Here is an 18,503-nt window from a genome sequence, read left to right as displayed (position 1 = left end):
CACACGACTGAAAGTAGTTGATTATTCCTTCAATCTCTGCTCACATCTGATGTTCCTGGAGTCCCAGTGTACCCTGAAAATCCCTCATTACTTAGCAGTTATTTAAAAGCTTTTGTAGCAACTAGTACTAGCTATAGAATAGAGAAACCAAAACTGGTTTTAAATGGTATTAGCTCTGAATGTCCTGAAGCAAGTTCATCAGCAGTTGCAAACACACAGAAGACAAAAAGCTTTACTCTGAGATCAAGTATTTTAAGCACAAACTGGTAACAGCACTATAAACAAGGATAATCACAAAGATTCCATCAATTTCAGTGCAATGATACATCCTCTGTCAAATTCTTCCTTCTTTGGCTTGATTTTTTTTTATAGCAGAGAAGAGCTACAAAGTATGAAGGTGTTATCCAAACTGTTTTTCCACACAGATGTGTAGCTTTTTCTGTGATTCACACTTCACACATCTTTAAAATAAAAATTTCAGTTTCTCTGAAAAGAACTAGTAATTAATACAGTATAATTAATTAGCATAATCCTTCCACTGCCAGAACTTCTCTCTGAAGACCTTTAGAAACATAAATTAGGCATACATAAAAAGATGAGAAAGGGATTGTCCCAAAAACTAGTTTTGTATGCCTTAATACATGGCAATTGTATAATGACATCTACTGAATGCAATCGACAAGTTGGGTGAATAACTTCTCTTTAGATTTCTTTTCAAATATTAACTTCTAAATATAGCAACTTCAATTAGATACTGCATGATCATTATTGGTGCTGATTTGACCTATAGCTCCCATGATACATCTCAAAGACAATCAGCAAAATTATTCAGAACAGCAAATAGTGTGTTTTGGGTTTTTTTTTTTAAATGATATCTCTGGCCACTGAATTTCCCTCAGTGTTACTCTGTTTACTACACACTTCTCTACCATTCAGAACTTTGATGTGAGACTCATTAAACTTCTTTGGTCACTTTCACACACCATGTAGTCAAAAAATCATCACTGAAAACAATGCTTTAGAAGCAAGAATAATGACACTTCTGGACAGATCTCATAGTAATTTTCCCTTTGTAAGGATGATATATCGTCCTAGCCATGCCACTTTAACAGTTACAGTGAAATATTACAGCAATTCAGTGTTTATATAAACTCTAGCACACCACTTCCCATAAACTATTCACCTTTAAAAGAGCATCTACATATACATTGTGCTGTGACATGATTTCCTTCACATCCCATTTCACATTAGCCATCAGTAGAAGCATTTGTTCATAGTCAATGGCTTTAGCAGCAACAATCCAATAAACTGGTTTACGTAGTTCACTGGCAGTTGACACTGTCTGAAATAGAAAATAAATAAAATTCACTTCAGTAGGAGCAACATATAACTACGATATAGAAGTATTTTCACCATAATGTACAAGTTTCAAATCTTCTGTATGAAACTCAGCTGTGAATTACACCATTCTGACCTGAGAATAGAACTGCTGAAGAAAAGGCTTCTTGGCAGCTGGCATCACTGCATCAAGATGAGGCTGAAGAAATTCAAACTGCTCAGCCAGAAATACCCTTTGAAAGCAAAGAAAATTTACTGTGAACTAAGTGCAACGTTTGGCATGTCTCTTTACAATTTTTACTCTACAGCTGATGTATCTGGCAATAACAATATGCAACCTTGGAAAGTTTAGTCCCGAGAAAAACCGTATCAATTGCGTGCTAGTATATCAACTAGCAGTCTCAATTCTGGCAATTTTAAAATGTATTTACAAACAAGAAAATATTTTAATGAAGAGACTAAGGCTTGAACATCAAAAATTCATATTTCTATTTTTCTGAGGATACACTGCAAAAGTCCGTGCCTAGGTCTAGTAAAGTCAGTGACCAAGAGTCACACAATTTCCACCACAGGACAGTCTACATCAACATCATTAGAATTTCAAAAGAACATTCCCAATAAATTTTGTGCTAGTGGATCTATGAAACAGAACTTGATTTCATATTCCTAGGAAATATATTTCTAACTAAGCATAAATAAAAAAAAATTAACTCTTAATCTTTAAGTGTCATCTCATGTGAAGAAAAAAATCATTCCTAGCTGACTTTTACTATTATTCTTATCAAATAAAAATCACTTTGTTACATTTGCATTAATTCTTTACGTCTTCTTCTCCTGAGGTGTGACATAGGTACACTTCTACCCATTGCAAAGAACACAGTGATTCAGGCCAAACTGATACAAACTAAGCAGTTCTGAGTCAAGTATTTAATATAAGGTGAAAATGAATCATACAGATTAAATATTCCCACTAGCCTCTTTGAAATTAAACTTTTTTCATTATACATTTGGCCATGTATTGTCAGAAATTACTGGCTCATCTGCAGTAAAATTTCATTTCTTGTGTTTGCATGTTGCTAGACCTAAGAATTAGACTCCAGTACCTTCAATTACAAAAATCACCTTTATCACTCATACTTAAAATCACATTGAGAGGAAGGAATTCTTGACCTGTCAAGAAGGTTTTGAAATGTAACCACAATTTTTTAAACTATCAATATCTTTCAGTGATCATAAACACAGCGTGTATAGTAAACAACCTACAAGGATTCTGTGGCCACCACTCTCTCTGCCAAGCCATACAGTGAATTGCCAGATGTCAAAACTACGAGATGACTGAGATGTGGGCTTGGCACCTTCTCTTTTCTCTCTTCAGCAGCTGTGAGAGTCCCTGAAGGATCAGCAGACACCTCCTGAAACAAAGGATTAAACAAATTACACTCCACAAAACCAGCAAGGAGGGCTCCAGCTGAACAGTTTCAGATGCCAGATAAGATGAAGGAATGTTTCCAATTCTAGGATGTAATTTAAATCAAGCCTATTTTATTTAAACAGTATAGTGAAAGGGTGAAAAAAATCAGATCATGTAAATCAGTAGCCAAGGAAAAAATAAGTTAAAAGAAAAAGGCAGCAAACAATCTTCTCACTATGTCTTAATCCTCAAACAGGCTTTAGCCCAATTTCCTTTCGGGAGACTGACTTCTCATCCTTGGAGAAAGTATCTTCAATCTGACAGCAACCAAATCAAGAGGCATATCAAAGAAATGTTACTTCTGCATGGGCTTCACTGCTTATACGAGCAGTGGCTAACTTAGGTAAAAAACAGCCAATGTTCTCAATCACACAACCACTAGGTTGGAAGAGACCTTTAAGATCATCAAGACCAACCCATGCCCTAACACCTCAACTAATCCATTCCATGAAAACTTCTATCCTGAAAAATTCCTGATGATAGAAAGCAAGGAAATATTGGATTGAGTAGGATTGAGTAGAATCTGTAGTGAGAAACAGGTTATACCAGTGCCTTGTTCCAAAATTAAAGAAGAAAATAGAGAAAAAAATTCTACCCCCCACATTTAAGGAATCTAACATCAATGGCTCAACTTGGTTGCTCTAAACAGCATAGGAACACCCAACCAATATGACAATAACAATGCTTAAACATAACATTTATGTTTGGACTCAAAAATACAAATTAATGTAATTCTGAAAATGCAGTTAAACAAGGGAAAATGATAATAACAAAAACAACGTAATGAAAAAAAGCAGCTTTCAGGTTTGTGAATTGTTTGTTTGTTTGTTTCAACTAGAGATAGAAATAAACCCAGAAGAAATTGCATTGAAGTAACTACAGAAAGAGGGAGAAAGACTCAAGCTAACTGCAACAGTAGCCATGAATTTCTTCTGGGCTCCACAGCAGAGAACAACTGTGAGAAGTTACCTGAAATAGAACACTTGCTATTCAAGCAGATTTTGTTTGGACACTTGCTTAAGGAGGAGAGCAGTGAGCACCTGAAACACTGGTGGAAATTAGTGGTGTCGCTCATTCTAGATGTCAGGATTGAGACAAAGAGGAATATTTCATTGCAGACCTTGAAACACCAAGAGAAGAAGTATTGCACATACAATCAGTTGAAAACTGGAAAATCAACAGGGCAGTTATTCAGATAGCAAAATATCTGACAGACCCATTGATGTAGCAGCAATTAAAGGTAGGGCAGGTGAAAATTGATTATGTCAAAATGTGTAAGGAACTGGTGAGAATTTAAGTGATACAGGATGAGCAGAAAGATCAAAACTTTGCTGCTATAGACAAAGCAGCACCAGAATGTGTTTACTGCCTGGATGAATGCCAAACCAAAAGTGACATTAAGAATATAAGACAACTGAGAAGATAATAGCGGCCAAGCTGTTAAAAGTGGTTTGAGGTGTGGAGGAACAAAAATTCACAAGTTCCACTTTAACTCTCTCAGATTTTATTTGGCAGTTTCCTCCTGTGGTGTCACAGCCCAAGGCAATAGGAGGTGGATTTGCTATATCAGAAAGGCTCTTTCAGTTCTGCATCTCCAGAGACATCAAACACAAACATAAAAATGGGCTACACCAGATGGAACAATGCACAGTCTGGGAAAGCAGAGCTCTCACTACCAAGGGTGAGGAAGTACCTTCAGACTTACTTAAAAAATATTCTAATTAGGTTACAGACATAAAAGGCCAATAAAGCAGGGAACCTTGATGGTTCCCCACAGAAATTCTGACACTAAAAACAAGGACTGCTGACTGAGAAATTCCATCAACACATCATTTGTAGCACTAAAAGAACTCACAGAAATACATCAGTGAGCAGAAGACAAAACTTCTAAAAGAAGCTCATGGCAAATGTAATGAGATACAGTTGCAATGAGCCTAAGAACAATTATAAAGGCTAGCTACAATGTTATATTATTTGAAAAATTCATTTTCTTTGCTCTGATCTGTGTTCGCACTCAGCCAGATAAATCTGGAATTAAAATTACAAGATGCTTCACAATACTATGAAATTTGCACTCTGCTGAGTTTATCAGAATGGAGAAGCAAGCCAACGGGCCTGGATATTTGCTGAAGATCCTGTGATCTCTTTCAGAGAGTTCTAAGGTACTTCCTGAGCACACCCACAGGTTTACTGCAGATAGGGAATGACATCTAACCATCTAGCCACAACAATCAATTCTCTAAAAACATTAACTAAGGCAAAGACAATATTGATTAATTATTAAAATTCCCTCTTTATCTGTCCACTCTTTTACTTTTTTCACTTCATTCCATTCTCAAAAACCCAGATCAAAAACAAAAAAAAAAAAACAAAAAAAAAAAAAAAAACCACCCAAAGCAACAGGAAAAAAAAAAAAAAAACACAAAAAACCCAACAAACAAAAAATTTTAAAAATAAATCAATTTTGAAGTGTTTACACATGACAAAAACAGCCAAACCCACAGCTCACCAAGCAATGCTATATCCTTAGGAGAGACAATGAGTGACAGAGCTGGGGGAAGAGTATCAGTAGTAAACATTTAAGAAGCTTTCTTTCTTTCAAAGACTAATTACAAATTATGTAAAAGCCTAATATTATGAAGACTTCATTTTGTATTTATCTCACTTCAAAGTTGCTTGGCACTTCAAACACATTTTAAACTTTTTTTTTGTTCCTTTTTGCTTCCCATGAAGGTAAGTAACAACTCTTAAATGACAAAAATGTGTTGCATCTGAAGAACACAAAAGGTACATGAGAACTGGCCAAGTCAGAGATAATGCTCCTTTCAACTAGGGAGTCAAACTCTGGTTCAAATATCGTGGCCAAACAGCATGAGCATTTCATTCTCCTAATTTGTTCTAAAAAGCAGGCACTGCAAAAGCATGTTGAAAGCAAAAAGCCAGTGTGCCAATACCCCAAAGAAGCACAGGATCACTCTGAAAGGGTCTCAGTGATGCATGTGGTTTTTCTTCCTGCCTTCATTAACAGAACTGATCAAATGACGGAAAGAGGAAAATAAAGGGGCAAAACACACAGGCTGGAACAGGAAAAAAGGCTACAGACTATTTAAAGAAATCAGATGTTTTTCAGTGTACTGGACTTGTTAAAGTTAACCCTTCCAGTAATGAAGAAAATCTGCAAGAAAATGTCTGTTGCCAGTGACTCCCTCTGTGTACCACAGCAAACAAGCAGGGTCCTGTAAAACTGCCAGCCTCAAGAGGAAGAGGAAGGGAGTAGAAGCCAGAAAATTAAATAGCAGCCAGTTGAACTTTAATTTCAAGAAATGTCAAGTCACACTGAGAACATCTTGTAGCACCCAAGATTAAGCATGCAGAGAGCAATACTAAAGCAGAATAAACTTGCTTAGCTCCTCCCTGCATCAGAGTAGCAGGTCCTGCTGATCCAGCAGAACTGGGAAATGTCAAAGACGTATCACAGCCCACACAATATCCATGTAAGAAAACTGCACAAAATAGATTTGATAAAATAACTTCAAGGAATACATGGAACTGATGCAAACTACAAGATGCTCTTCTCCTTCCTTGCCAAAAAAGAAAAAACTCAAAGTGTTAAAAAAAATTTAAAAATATTAAAAGCACCACTCTGATCTGAACAATAACCAAATGAACTGCAGTAGGCAGAGCAGGACAGGTTGACTAGTAATGCCTGCAGACACCTTACAGCAGGTCTTACCTATTAAATTTTCTCTAGTCTTAGTTTAATTTGCTCATACTGTCACAGGAAAAGAACTGTGGGTTCTAATGCTACACATGATAGGTATACCCAAATGGCAATTATTTTTACAAGCTGCTTTGCTATAAAGACCTGAAAATATCAAGATGAAGTGTTAAAGCAGGCTTATGGCTGTTTCACCTATTTAAGGGTTGCTAATAACAGTAGTATGAGTTCAGTGTATGCTTTGGGAAGTTACTTTGCAAGACCCCTACAGTTGAATTAAAACTCATCTGGAACATGTTTTTACAACCAAACGGTATGTATCAGCAAATAACAGGTATCAGATGAATGGGAGTGTGACATTGTTTAATTGTTGGGTACTTCACTTCATCATTTAATTGTTTACACCCAAGAAGAAAATTTTTAATGAACAGGTAGGAAAAAAAAAAATCTATCTGTGTAAGGAACAAGCCTCTCCTTCAATCTCTTTTAAAAATGTCATCTGTAACAAGAGAACGTTTTCATTTCACGTTTGGCTGAACCCAGTGGCAAGACTTTGTTAAGCCCTCCATCTCAATGGGAAGAGGACATATAAACTAATTAGCTAAATGGAAGTATAAACTATATAAGATAATTATCTAATTTTAAAAACTGACATTTAATTTGCAAGAGAGACATTTTTACAGGGCTGATTTCATGGGAGCAAAAACACTTTTATTTCAGTTATCCAAAAGAACTTACGACTGAAGCAACTGATTATCTGCCAATTATGGTGAAATAGTTGACAGTTAATTACAATCATCCACCTCTACCAACTTTAAACAAAAACCAGTAAACTCTACAACCTGTCCCCAGCACATGAAGTTCTACAGATCACACTCATAACCAATAATCTTTTAAAACTGCTCTTCTTCTGGCCTAATACTTTTTGCATAAGATTTCAGTTTCAGAATTGTTTTGATTTAATACACATACACAATAGCAAAAATGTTAAGTTTGATTTTGCAGTAACTCCAAATGTTACTGAAGAATCCCAATCTTAAAGGAGTAAGTGGTGTTCAAAAAGTATGGACAAAACTGTACTATCTGAAAATGTTCTGGCAAAAGAACAGTCTACAGCAGCTGCAACATACCAACACTACTGCCAAGAACTTGATGTGTGCTGATGGACAAGGAAAAGCAGACTAACCCCAAATGTTTACATAAAACAGGACAGCTCCATCATCTCTCTTTAAAAACTGTAATTAATAGTTCCTGGAATACCATGAGCATCAATTACAAGAAAGCAAACTGATCAAAGAAAGCATAACTTCTTATTGTATTCAAAAGCTGACAGAAAATAGTTCAACTAAATCCAAGTAGATGCTTAACATACAAGAATTTTTGATCACATGAAATGTACTGAAAGCAACCAATCAGGCTTTTTTTTTCTCCCCTTTGAGCTTGCAGATCTAAATGCTGAAAATTATAGGTAGGGCCAATTGCAAAAGCACATTGCTTTCAAGGTAGAAGTATTTCCTCAATATGTTGTAAAAGCGTTAAGGTTTTAAATGGTATTTTATAATACTCCTACTATGTTTTAAATTGCAAGATTAGTCTTTCCTTGCTGAGGGGCACAAAACTTACCAAGCAGGTAATCTTGCCTCAACTTGCAAGAAAGTAAATCAAACATAAACAATGTAATCACCACTCTACAGGCTTTAAGAAACCGTATCTTTAAAAACCAAACTACAAACCATCTTGAGAAACCATGCTAATAATTTTCTATTATTTACAGTCCTTTTCATGCAAATGGTGTCTTTATAGGATTATTGAAGAGCCATAAAAGGGATCCCCAAACTTCCCAACATTTACAGTGCACACATTTCACACTGTCCTCAGGGTTGAATCGATCAGCATTGCCTCACAGCAAGCATGAGGTTCTGGTTTCAAGACTGGGGATCCTCCATGCTCTTTGTCACAAAACAAGCATGTCCCAAAACTCATTTGGGTCAGTCCCACTGACTTAGTAAACAGTTCAATTAAGTTTGCATCACTTCTGGGATCTTTGACTTTTTTTTTTTCAAAGGTAAATGTCAGATCTTCTGCATTAAAAAAATACAAGAATTTGGAAGACTTATTTACTACTGGTTGCCTCAACCAATGCAACAATCCCTCTGTGAGGAATCACTGTTTGCTGACAGATAACTGAGAAAATTAGTCATGAACTATGTCCTAAAAAAATTAATGTCAAATGAGACTCCACAGAAAACCACACACACAGGCATCATTAGAACCTGAACCACTACCTTGCAAAAAAACCACATAAGCTGGTCTGGTCTGCTCATACACATTTTTACTGCACCACTTTCTTGTACAAAGAAATTTTCTCAAGAAGAGCTGCTGCTGGTTCCCAAGGGCTCAGCTGTGAGTCTGTGGACACCTGCACCCCTCTGGAAACAGCCCAGTTTTAGTGCCCAGCAAGAGTCAGAAGTGACAAAAATGAGATGTCCCAGAGACTGCTTAAAGAGAGACCAAGCAATTGCCAAAACCCAGAAAATATATCCAATTAAATAAGCTCAAAAGCTTCAATAAATCATTGCAGTCCACTTGGTACTACAGTCGAGTAAACACAAAAAAAAAACTTCTATGAAGAACTTTAAATGAATAATGTGAGGAAGTCCTAGCATAATTTCAAAGAGCTTGTCATGTCAGAACTCTGTATATACACAGTTCTCTTCCCTTGATAAGCAATTCATACAATGCCTTAAAAATTGTCATTATGTACATAACTATCACTATGTACACTTAAAAATCTCTTTTAAAGAGGGGAAAGAGAAAACCCACAAACAGTGTTTTCTTCTTTTTTTCTTCAGGTTTTTTTGCCTTTCAAGCAGCAGGAGACCAAGCATGGATTAGAAATGTTGCACTCTTCAGCTAAATAAAACCTCACCAAGAATCACAGCTACCATTTCACTGAGGACCTTAGCTGTGCCCTTTAGGAGCTGCATCCTGTGCTACGACCAGCCCTGTCAGGTAAACAGCTCCACAGGCAAGAGTCTCCAGAGTTTGCCACTAGTATTTTGCCAAACTATATGTAATAGGGAACCCATCCACACTACAAAATGTAGGCCTGTGATGTGACATTTTAAGGAAAACCAAACTGTTTCCAGCACTGGGACTAATGTAACTGAATTGCACCATTCCACAGGATAAAAGAGTCAAAGCCAAAATGGGATGGGAAGTCAGACATGAAGAAAATATTATTCCCACCAATCTTTATCTTATTTGTACATCTGAAAAATCTACATTTTCCATCTCTGCACTATCAATCTCTAACCTGACTCTGCCAAAAGACATATACTTTCTGGGGAAGGAGTCCAAAGACCAAAGTAAAGACAGATTCTAAAATACATTGACCAATACTCATTTATATAAGTAATTCCTTCCATCTACTCTTCTATACGTTGCATTGCAATACTTAGATACTTTACTACAGTGATTTTCTACTGCTGTAAGTAACTTTAAGAAACTTCACTCTAAATTTCAGTTTGTGCTTGAGCAAATCTGTTTACAATGAATTATTTATGAGTATTCCATGGTTATTTGGTCCCCAAATCTCTTTTTGCAGCAATATCACTCAAAGCAGTTATTTACATACACAAGACATTCACAAACAAGATCTAGGCAATGACAGTATCACGATTACATTTACATTTTTTGAATATAAGGAAGCTGCTCAAAAACAGAAAGAGCAAGGAATCAGAAGTATTTTCCTTCCAAAGCACTAATTATTCCCACCAAAGCACCCAAGAAACTGATTGATGCCTTGTACTTACAGACTTAAAGCTCACAGTGAACTAACATGGACATCATTACTGTGTAAAAATACGTTTCTGTTAGAAATTACACACACAAGGACAATGTGTGCAGGTACCTCTACAAACCGACTTGGAAACTGCCAGTGAGGAGATACAAGCAACTCAAAAAGGGGCTTGCTTTGATGTATTTAGCCTAATCTAAGTCACATCTGAGTGAGGATGAAAGAACAGCACTTCTTCATCCCCTTTTCAGCATTCTCTTTCTGTGTTTTCTTTTTAATACAATCTGCTTATATGAATGAGTAGTGTGTTTGTAGAGCGTACACGAATCTGTAGACTGTAGATATTTGTAGAGTAAATATGAAGGTGTAGAGTGCTACTTCTGGAGGATCCAGAAGTAATTATTAAATTACGAACTCTGAAGCTGCTGCATAGCAGAGATCTGCATGAAAGCTATTCTGTGCTAGATGTGCAAAGACCTGACTGTGAAGTTAGATACACATATGAAGTTCAATACAGTGTGGCCAAATAAATCTTTGAAAGTCATACTGTTCTCTTAACTCTCAAACCCTAAACTACTTTAAAACAAATACTCACAGTGCTTTTGTTTCTTATACTTTTGATTTAGCCTAAAGGTATTGCTTTAAGGCTAAGACAAGGAGGTTACATACAGAAAACAGCTTACTCAATCACTGTAAGCTGTCAGCACACTTCCACATAACTTACTATAAGAAAGCAAATAAAGGTTTGCTAAAAAAGGTATACCATTTTTATTTATTTTTAACTAAGTCTATTTATTTACCAAAAAAAGTTCATATCATACTTAAACCAGTATCTGGATTAGCAGTACGGTATTTTTAAAAAAGCCATAATTGGATTCCATTATTATTAAATTTGTTACAGTTTGAGATTGGAAGCATATCTAAAGCACTAGTGTTTTAAGAACATGCTTGCTCAATTGTAAAGAGTCCTTTAAGTCCTTTTATCATTGTCATAATGAAGAATTTTATTACTGTCATTTTGATTACATCATACAGAACATCCAAATTTTCAGAAAAGCTCAAATTAAAAATGTTTTTGTATCCCAATTATGACCAGCATGAGCTCATTTACTACCAACTGAAGCAGTTTGGTTCACTGTTTATTGTTTGGGGGTTTTTGTTTCCTATAATGTGGTTTATCATTTATCAGTGTAGGAAAACATTCTGACACTGAATAATATGTACCACAGCTGAGGTCACATTATTGCCTTGCAAAGAAGTTAGCAGGACTAAATACATGTTCACATTTCAGCTATTTCCCGTTTGCTGTGTAAAACATTAATCTAAACTGCAGGAGGACTTACTTGCTGCAGTTTATAAAGCACAGTTGGTTTTGCTATGAAGTGTTAGACTGCACAAAGCAGTGGAGAAGTGATTCAGCTACAGCTGAATCCTGCTCAGAGGGGACAAGCAGGAGGCACGTGATGCATGAGAAGGGATGGAGGGAAGAGTAGAGGACGTGCTTCAAATGCTGCAGCCCCTTGCGCACTGGCCACAAGGCAGAAATCTGACCCAGTCACTCAGCGGTCCAAATAAAATCCAGGAAAATACTTCTTTTCCAAGTATGGTTAGTATACTGTAAGCACAGTATATATTAAAGAAACTTCTTGCACTGTAATAATGGGAAAATAAATCAGCTCCATAAGGAGTTACAGGGAATGCTCCAATCGACCTCCATACTCTTCATACTGAACATGCTACAAAAATGCAAGAAAGAACACTTAGTGCTTTAACTTGCCAGAAGTGGAACTCCCATTCCACATCACTTTTTCCTTCCCAAAGGAAACTTAAAATTCAGCCGAACAACAATAAAATGAATATTATTTTTTAAAAAAAGGCATCTGGTATAAACTAGATAGCGTTAATTCAATCCTAAATAGAAACTACCAGACTTCCACACAAAGCTGGAGGGGGAGGCCACTCAATCCTCCAATTATTCCTCTAAATCCTGACAATAAATTTGAGTAAAGAGGCCTTCATTCACACATATCTCAAAAAAAGTAATTGAGAAAGTCCAAGAGGAAAGCTAGAAATTATCCAGTCTAACTTACTGAAGCATCTTGATATAGACCATGTAGCTCAACCTTCACAGACACTGACAGATTTGTGAAATTATTCTCATCTCTATGCAACTCTGGCCAAGTTTTGGTCACAGACTCAGAATTGTCAGATTCAGACCATCTTTATGGAAATAAAATATTGATGCTGTCATCGGGAACTGAAATGTGACAGAAATTAAGCCCTTAGTAAAGTTACCATGGGTAGAAGACAAGGCAACAACCGTAAATTCCCAAGAGGCCATGAGACTGAATGCCACAACACAAACATGAACACTTTCAAAAAGTAATTTACAAAAATTTAAAAGAAGATAGGAGAATTCCTTGAGCAATTCAGAACCATCCATGCAGTCTCAAGAAATACGCTTTTTATGACACAATGAAAATGAAACTTGACTTTCAAAAATTTTTAAAAATAAGCAAACAATAAACAAAAATACCCAGAATACTTTAACTTCCTCATATATTAAAAAGTGAAAAATTACCATTTATACTATAAGACTGGCTTAAGTTCATAAGATATTAAAAACCTTATGGAAAGTCTTTAAGCTAACAGCAGTTAGCTAAGATTTCTTTCTTCTTTCAAATCTTACATTGAACATAGCAATTAATTTCAACTGGCAATAACATTATCTATTACAGTACTATTAATGACTGAGGAAGAAAACAAACTGCTGTTATTTTTCCATTTCACTCCTAGAATTTTTTTCAATTATTTTAACTGCTAAAAAAATGAAGTCTGTAAAGCACTGTAGGAACCATCACTACAGAGAAATTTAAAAAATTAATTCCATAACTTGCCATTTTTCGATAACCTTTAACTGATTTGGAAGTACTTCCTATAATTAATTTTTCTTTCTGCATACACTGCCTTTGAGAAGAATATCAAGAAGCCTTTTTCTCCTTTTCAGAGGCCTAGGGTTATTAGTTATCTTATACTCCCTCTACTGACTGTATAAGAAATGACCTCCAAGCCTTTTAAGATGCTTCTCTGAGAGAACAGTTTAGGATTTGATATAATGCTTCAAGGAATTTAAGAAGCATGAAGTACATTTCTTGGAGTGTCAAATCCTTGTGCAAGTCAGAGTAAAACATATTTTTCTTCTTTCTAAGATAGAAGCCTCAGAAACTAAAACCCTTCTGTAGCATCCAGGGTATTAACTACTACATAACCCATTTATGATACCCTGAGGAAATTTCTTCAAAACGTTTCAAGGGTTTGATATTTAGGTGGAATATGAAAACTTCAGACTTCCATTTTTGGTGTAGTTTTTAGCAATATTTCTTTATAAACTCTGGTGTTCAGCTGAATCCACAAAACCTACCTACAGTCTCCTTTACCATCCTCCTGTGCAGGACAGTAGTCTACTGCCAGTGTGACATGAGCACCATATTTACTTTTCACACTTTCAAAATAAAACACAAAATGACCAGTGGGATGTAATCCAAAAAAGTACATCAGGGAAAGTTCCTCAAAATTAAGGAAGGTCTTAGTATACAACCTCTGTTATCCTGAAAGGTGAACAATCTTCAGGAGAGCTTACAGTTTTGCTATTCTTTTACTGAAGAAAAATGAGTAATCGATTTCTTTTTATAAAATGTCTCTTAGTAAAGATAATACTGAATTGTCTCTCTTTATTACATGAATCGTAATAGAAGATTTAAATATCGAATTTCACTGTTACATCTAGCAAAATCTATTTAATTAGTTTTGCTGTGCATTGGAAACAAGTGATTTAATACAATAATGTCCTCTACATCACGAAACCAACCAATCACGAAGCCAACAAAGGCTTATTAGATACATTCACACTGAATGCGAAAAGAGGAAAAAAATCAAAAAGCCATGATGAAATATAATTCCTGAATGTCATATACAGTCCTCTCTCCCACTGAGCATTAACAACATCCAGGTACTTACCAGATCAATCAGACTCTCCTGGATTCTGTTCAGTGTGGTGCGTAATCTGCTGCTGCTGAGGCCCAGTCCTGTAGATTCAAACTGGAAGAAATGCATTCTACTTGAGATGGGAAAGGAAATCTCTTTGGTTTAAACTTTAAAGTTATACAGCAAAACTTGAGCTTGCAAAGACTATCTACAACTTGCTCACATTAAAATTTTAGCACAAAATCACAGCCACACAAAATGAAAAGAAAATCAACAGAGGTCACAGCACTCAACACTGCACTGGTATGAAGAATGACCTAAGTATCTTCCATGAAGATGACAAAGTATCATTCATACCAATAAAACATCCAGTATCTTAAATACATATTTTTGTATTTAACTTCATGGCTGTAGATTTTCTCATTTGGGCCTGGAATGGCTCCCCACATTTCTCATTGAGCCTGGAACAGTTCCCCACAACACCATCTCTGAGCTTTGCATTCACACCACATCCAAGTCAAATGGTTTTCACTCTTTTTTCTACAATCCCTTGTAATCATCAGATATATATCTTGCATAAGTAAAAATTATAACCACTGATCTTTACAAACAGTCATTATTACTTAATGCCTACAAAGATCTACCTCAGAAATGTGCCACGTTCATGCTCACAGCTCAGAAATGTACGGGGCTGATGCTCAGCTGGGATATATAGTTAAATATATACACCTATGCTATATATATGTATTTATTTTATTTTTATATGTATACACACACACATATATATAGCTACACTAATTTCCTGCTAAGTGCAATGGATTATACCAGCTGAGGGTCTGATTTGACATGCATAATTATTGTAACTTCTTATTTTCTACTGTTAATAAAATCCCCCAACAAACTAACACAACAAAGAAAGTGGAAACGGGATGTGCAACAAACACAAACTTAAGTCAACAACCTGGAAGGATTTGAATACAGTTCTGGTATGTGATTCACACCAAAAGGCAATTTGCTGAACATTATTTAGGGCACTGTTGTATGCTGCATTATTAGACTTCAGGGAAGGAAATATTTGAGTTTATGTGACCTCCTCCCCGCTGTGTGAATAAAGACAGGTACAATTCAGGTCACCATTTACTGCATCCCAAGTTTCTAATTTAAAATGTCCATCTGCCCCAATCCTCCTATATATTAAATGACAATTTACATCTGAGTTGAATTCCCACTGAAAGTACACTCCGATGAAATCTATAACCTGATCTAGGAGACACATCCACAAGAACAGAACCTCACGGCTTCACCATGAACATTTCACTCATCAGTACAGCTGACTCAATTCATACAAGTTCTTGCTACTTCTATTTGCAGAACTATAGATTTTTAAATTCCATAAATTGATGACCTAGTAAGGCTAGTAAGCAGAGCATTAAACAATTTGCAGAATAATTCTGTTCATCACCAATTTTACCTCTTATCATTAACCTCTTATAGTAATTACCTCTTATAATAATCTCCTATAGTTACTTTAAAAAGTAGGTTTATAAATTAGTGCAATGTCCTGTCAAAAAAAAAAAAAAAAGAAAACTCACCTCAATTTGTTTCTGCTACGGAAAACTATTTTGTGGCATGTTCATGAATGTCTTCAATTTTAATGAGTAGATGTTAAATACAGGCAATATTTTTTTATTACTCCATAATTTGAGACACGGTAGGCTTAATTTGCAGCCCACAAATAAAGTTTTGAAAGCAATTCTGGTTACAACAGTGTTTAATTTTTGGAAGCGAAGAAAGCTAATACTGATTACATAGGATAATGATTTGAACAAGGTCTGGAAAAAGCAATGACAGCATAGTGAACAGCCATAGAACTCAACATATATATTTTAAATCCTTGGTTTTCACTAAGCTGGCAATGAACTCTGTATAACCAGACACTCTCCTTATGTGTGTACTAACTCACATATACAAAATAACCATAATATTCACAAATAATTTTAAACATTTAAGGAAGTTACACCAGCATACTCTAAGAATCCCATTTGACATTATTTTCTGAATAAAAATAAAACCAGAACTCTCTGAGTGGTCTAAATCACATACCATCACCCATCTCTAATTTCTAAAGGTTTAGAAACACTATGGGGAGTGAGGACATTTAAGCAGCATTACAAAAGGGTTTATTACAATCACAAACCCTTGCAAGCATTGTGTTTCCCATGGAAAACAATCTGTCAAAACAAACACTAGACACAGTACAAAACCATCACAATTTTACCACCCCTCTGCTAGAACATTTACCTGCCTAGCACTGTGCTGTTCTCTGTTAAAAGCACAAAATGAGGAAGCTGGTATGGGCTTTAAAAACACAAAACAGGAGGTGCAAAAAAATAACAATAAATGCAACACAATGTGAATAGCAGAGCAACTAAGCCAATGGAAATCAATTATCTTAAAAAACAAACCAAGAAGCCCCAAACCAAACCCCAAACAAACAAAAAAAACGAAAACAAAAACCCAACAAAAGGAAAACACCCTCCACCCATCTTGTAAACACAATTGCAAATACATTTGTCCTGCCAAACAGTTCAAAACCTTTTAGAACCATATGTTGAGTCTGAAAATTCATTACAATTTGCCAACAAATGATGATGGATTTGGCACCCCTCAACACTGTTCCTTGTGGAGTAATTTAGGGGCCAAGATAGGAGAAAGTTGTTTTCATGTGCAGCTATTAAGACAATTCTATTGACAGCTGATCTATATTATGTAAAGACATTGCCAACAAGCATTTTTTTCAACTTCAAGATCACTCAAAAAAACATTGTTTTCATTAATTCAAGTAGTTTGGCAGAAAAATACTAGATATGAAAAAGTGTCTTTCGAATTTCTTAAACTGAAGTACCTACTTAACTTTCATGGTCCCCTTTTCCTACATTTGCTATTCTCATGTAAACTAGAGAAATACATATAGAAAAATTCAATCCCCTTATACTGTCTAGGCTCAAACCACCCTTCTGCAATCTCCCTTTCTACTACTACTTCTAGGTATTTCACAGTATCTTTCCTCCTTTTCAATAGTGCTGGAAAAAAGTATAGAGAGTCTATCTATTCAAAACATAATATGATTAATGTCTCGCTAACAATAATATTCCCAGTACTTCCTTCCTTTATTGCTGATCTAATCAGCCTTTTCTTACTCCTACATTCAAATCCATTTTATTGCCACTAATTTTTCTGGGAATTACATATTAGGTAGCATTTTAAGCAAAGAGATCTCCTCTGTATTTTCATTCTCTGTGTACAGTGATACTTGAAAATGAAAAATGCTTCTACCTACCATGTCATTTCGGCCAAAAAATGTATAGACTGCATACAGATAGTAATCAAAGAGCTGGGACATGAAGTGGATCACATCAAATGCAATAGGCTTCAGAATATTCATCATCTGCATGTATTTCCCTTAAAAATCAAATACAGAAGATCAGTTTCCTCAGCACAAGTGCTACAATGACAGTTCAGACAAACTCAAAGCCAATTTTATCAAGTGTATTATGCAGCCTTCATCGTTTATTAACAACAAATTAATAACAGTTTACAGATTGGAAAGGTTTAAAAACAAAGCTAAAATGATGGCTTAAGACACCAATACTTCTCAAAATATAGATGTTAATCCTTACCAAAATGTACTCAACCATTCTTAGCCTTCTAGTACCAAATTCAACACACAACTGTCTGGATCCTCTATAAGTTTCAGCTTCATTTAGGTACAAAATAATAATCTGCTAAAACAGTGTCTGGCAAATGCTATATAGAGCCACTGAAGATTTTATGCTTTAGTGTGTTTATATATGCACATATGGCTATTTTTCAAGCAATAGAAAAACACAGTATAAAAATTAAATGCCCAATATTAGATTTTACCCAACAACTGTAGGAGTTATGTGCTTCACATCAGTGATACAGCATTTTCTGCTCTCCTTCCTTTCTATCCTGTGGTAAGAATCTCAAGTAGTTTTAAGTTTGAAATGTTTCCAGGGGGAGAGACTAAGAGTAAAGGAGGATGTCAGTACCCTGGAACATCCAGGGAGAAGAAGAAATCCTTCTCTTCCTTACTATTCTCTGTTGTAACAAATTGGACTTCAGAAAATAACTTTTTTAAAAAAAATAAATAAACCTCGGCCTCAGGATCT

At 35.6% G+C, this 18,503-nt stretch overlaps 1 protein-coding gene across 1 annotated transcript in view; it reads right to left on the bottom strand.

Annotated features, from left to right (window-relative positions):
* Positions 1-18,503, bottom strand: part of VPS50 (VPS50 subunit of EARP/GARPII complex) — an 81,770-nt gene that overhangs the window by 6,316 nt on the left and 56,951 nt on the right. The window contains exons 21-25 of the mRNA XM_059469364.1: positions 17,651-17,772; positions 14,344-14,424; positions 2,602-2,750; positions 1,475-1,571; positions 1,184-1,342 (exon numbers count right to left, since the gene is read on the bottom strand). Coding sequence (XP_059325347.1) covers positions 1,184-1,342; positions 1,475-1,571; positions 2,602-2,750; positions 14,344-14,424; positions 17,651-17,772 — 608 coding nt within the window. The remainder of the gene's footprint in view (positions 1-1,183; positions 1,343-1,474; positions 1,572-2,601; positions 2,751-14,343; positions 14,425-17,650; positions 17,773-18,503) is intronic.

This window comes from Ammospiza nelsoni, chromosome 1 (genome assembly GCF_027579445.1).
Source record: "Ammospiza nelsoni isolate bAmmNel1 chromosome 1, bAmmNel1.pri, whole genome shotgun sequence".
NCBI classification, from domain to species: domain Eukaryota; kingdom Metazoa; phylum Chordata; class Aves; order Passeriformes; family Passerellidae; genus Ammospiza; species Ammospiza nelsoni.
Note: the sequence above shows the minus strand (reverse complement) of the source record. Positions and strands in the feature narration are given on the sequence as shown.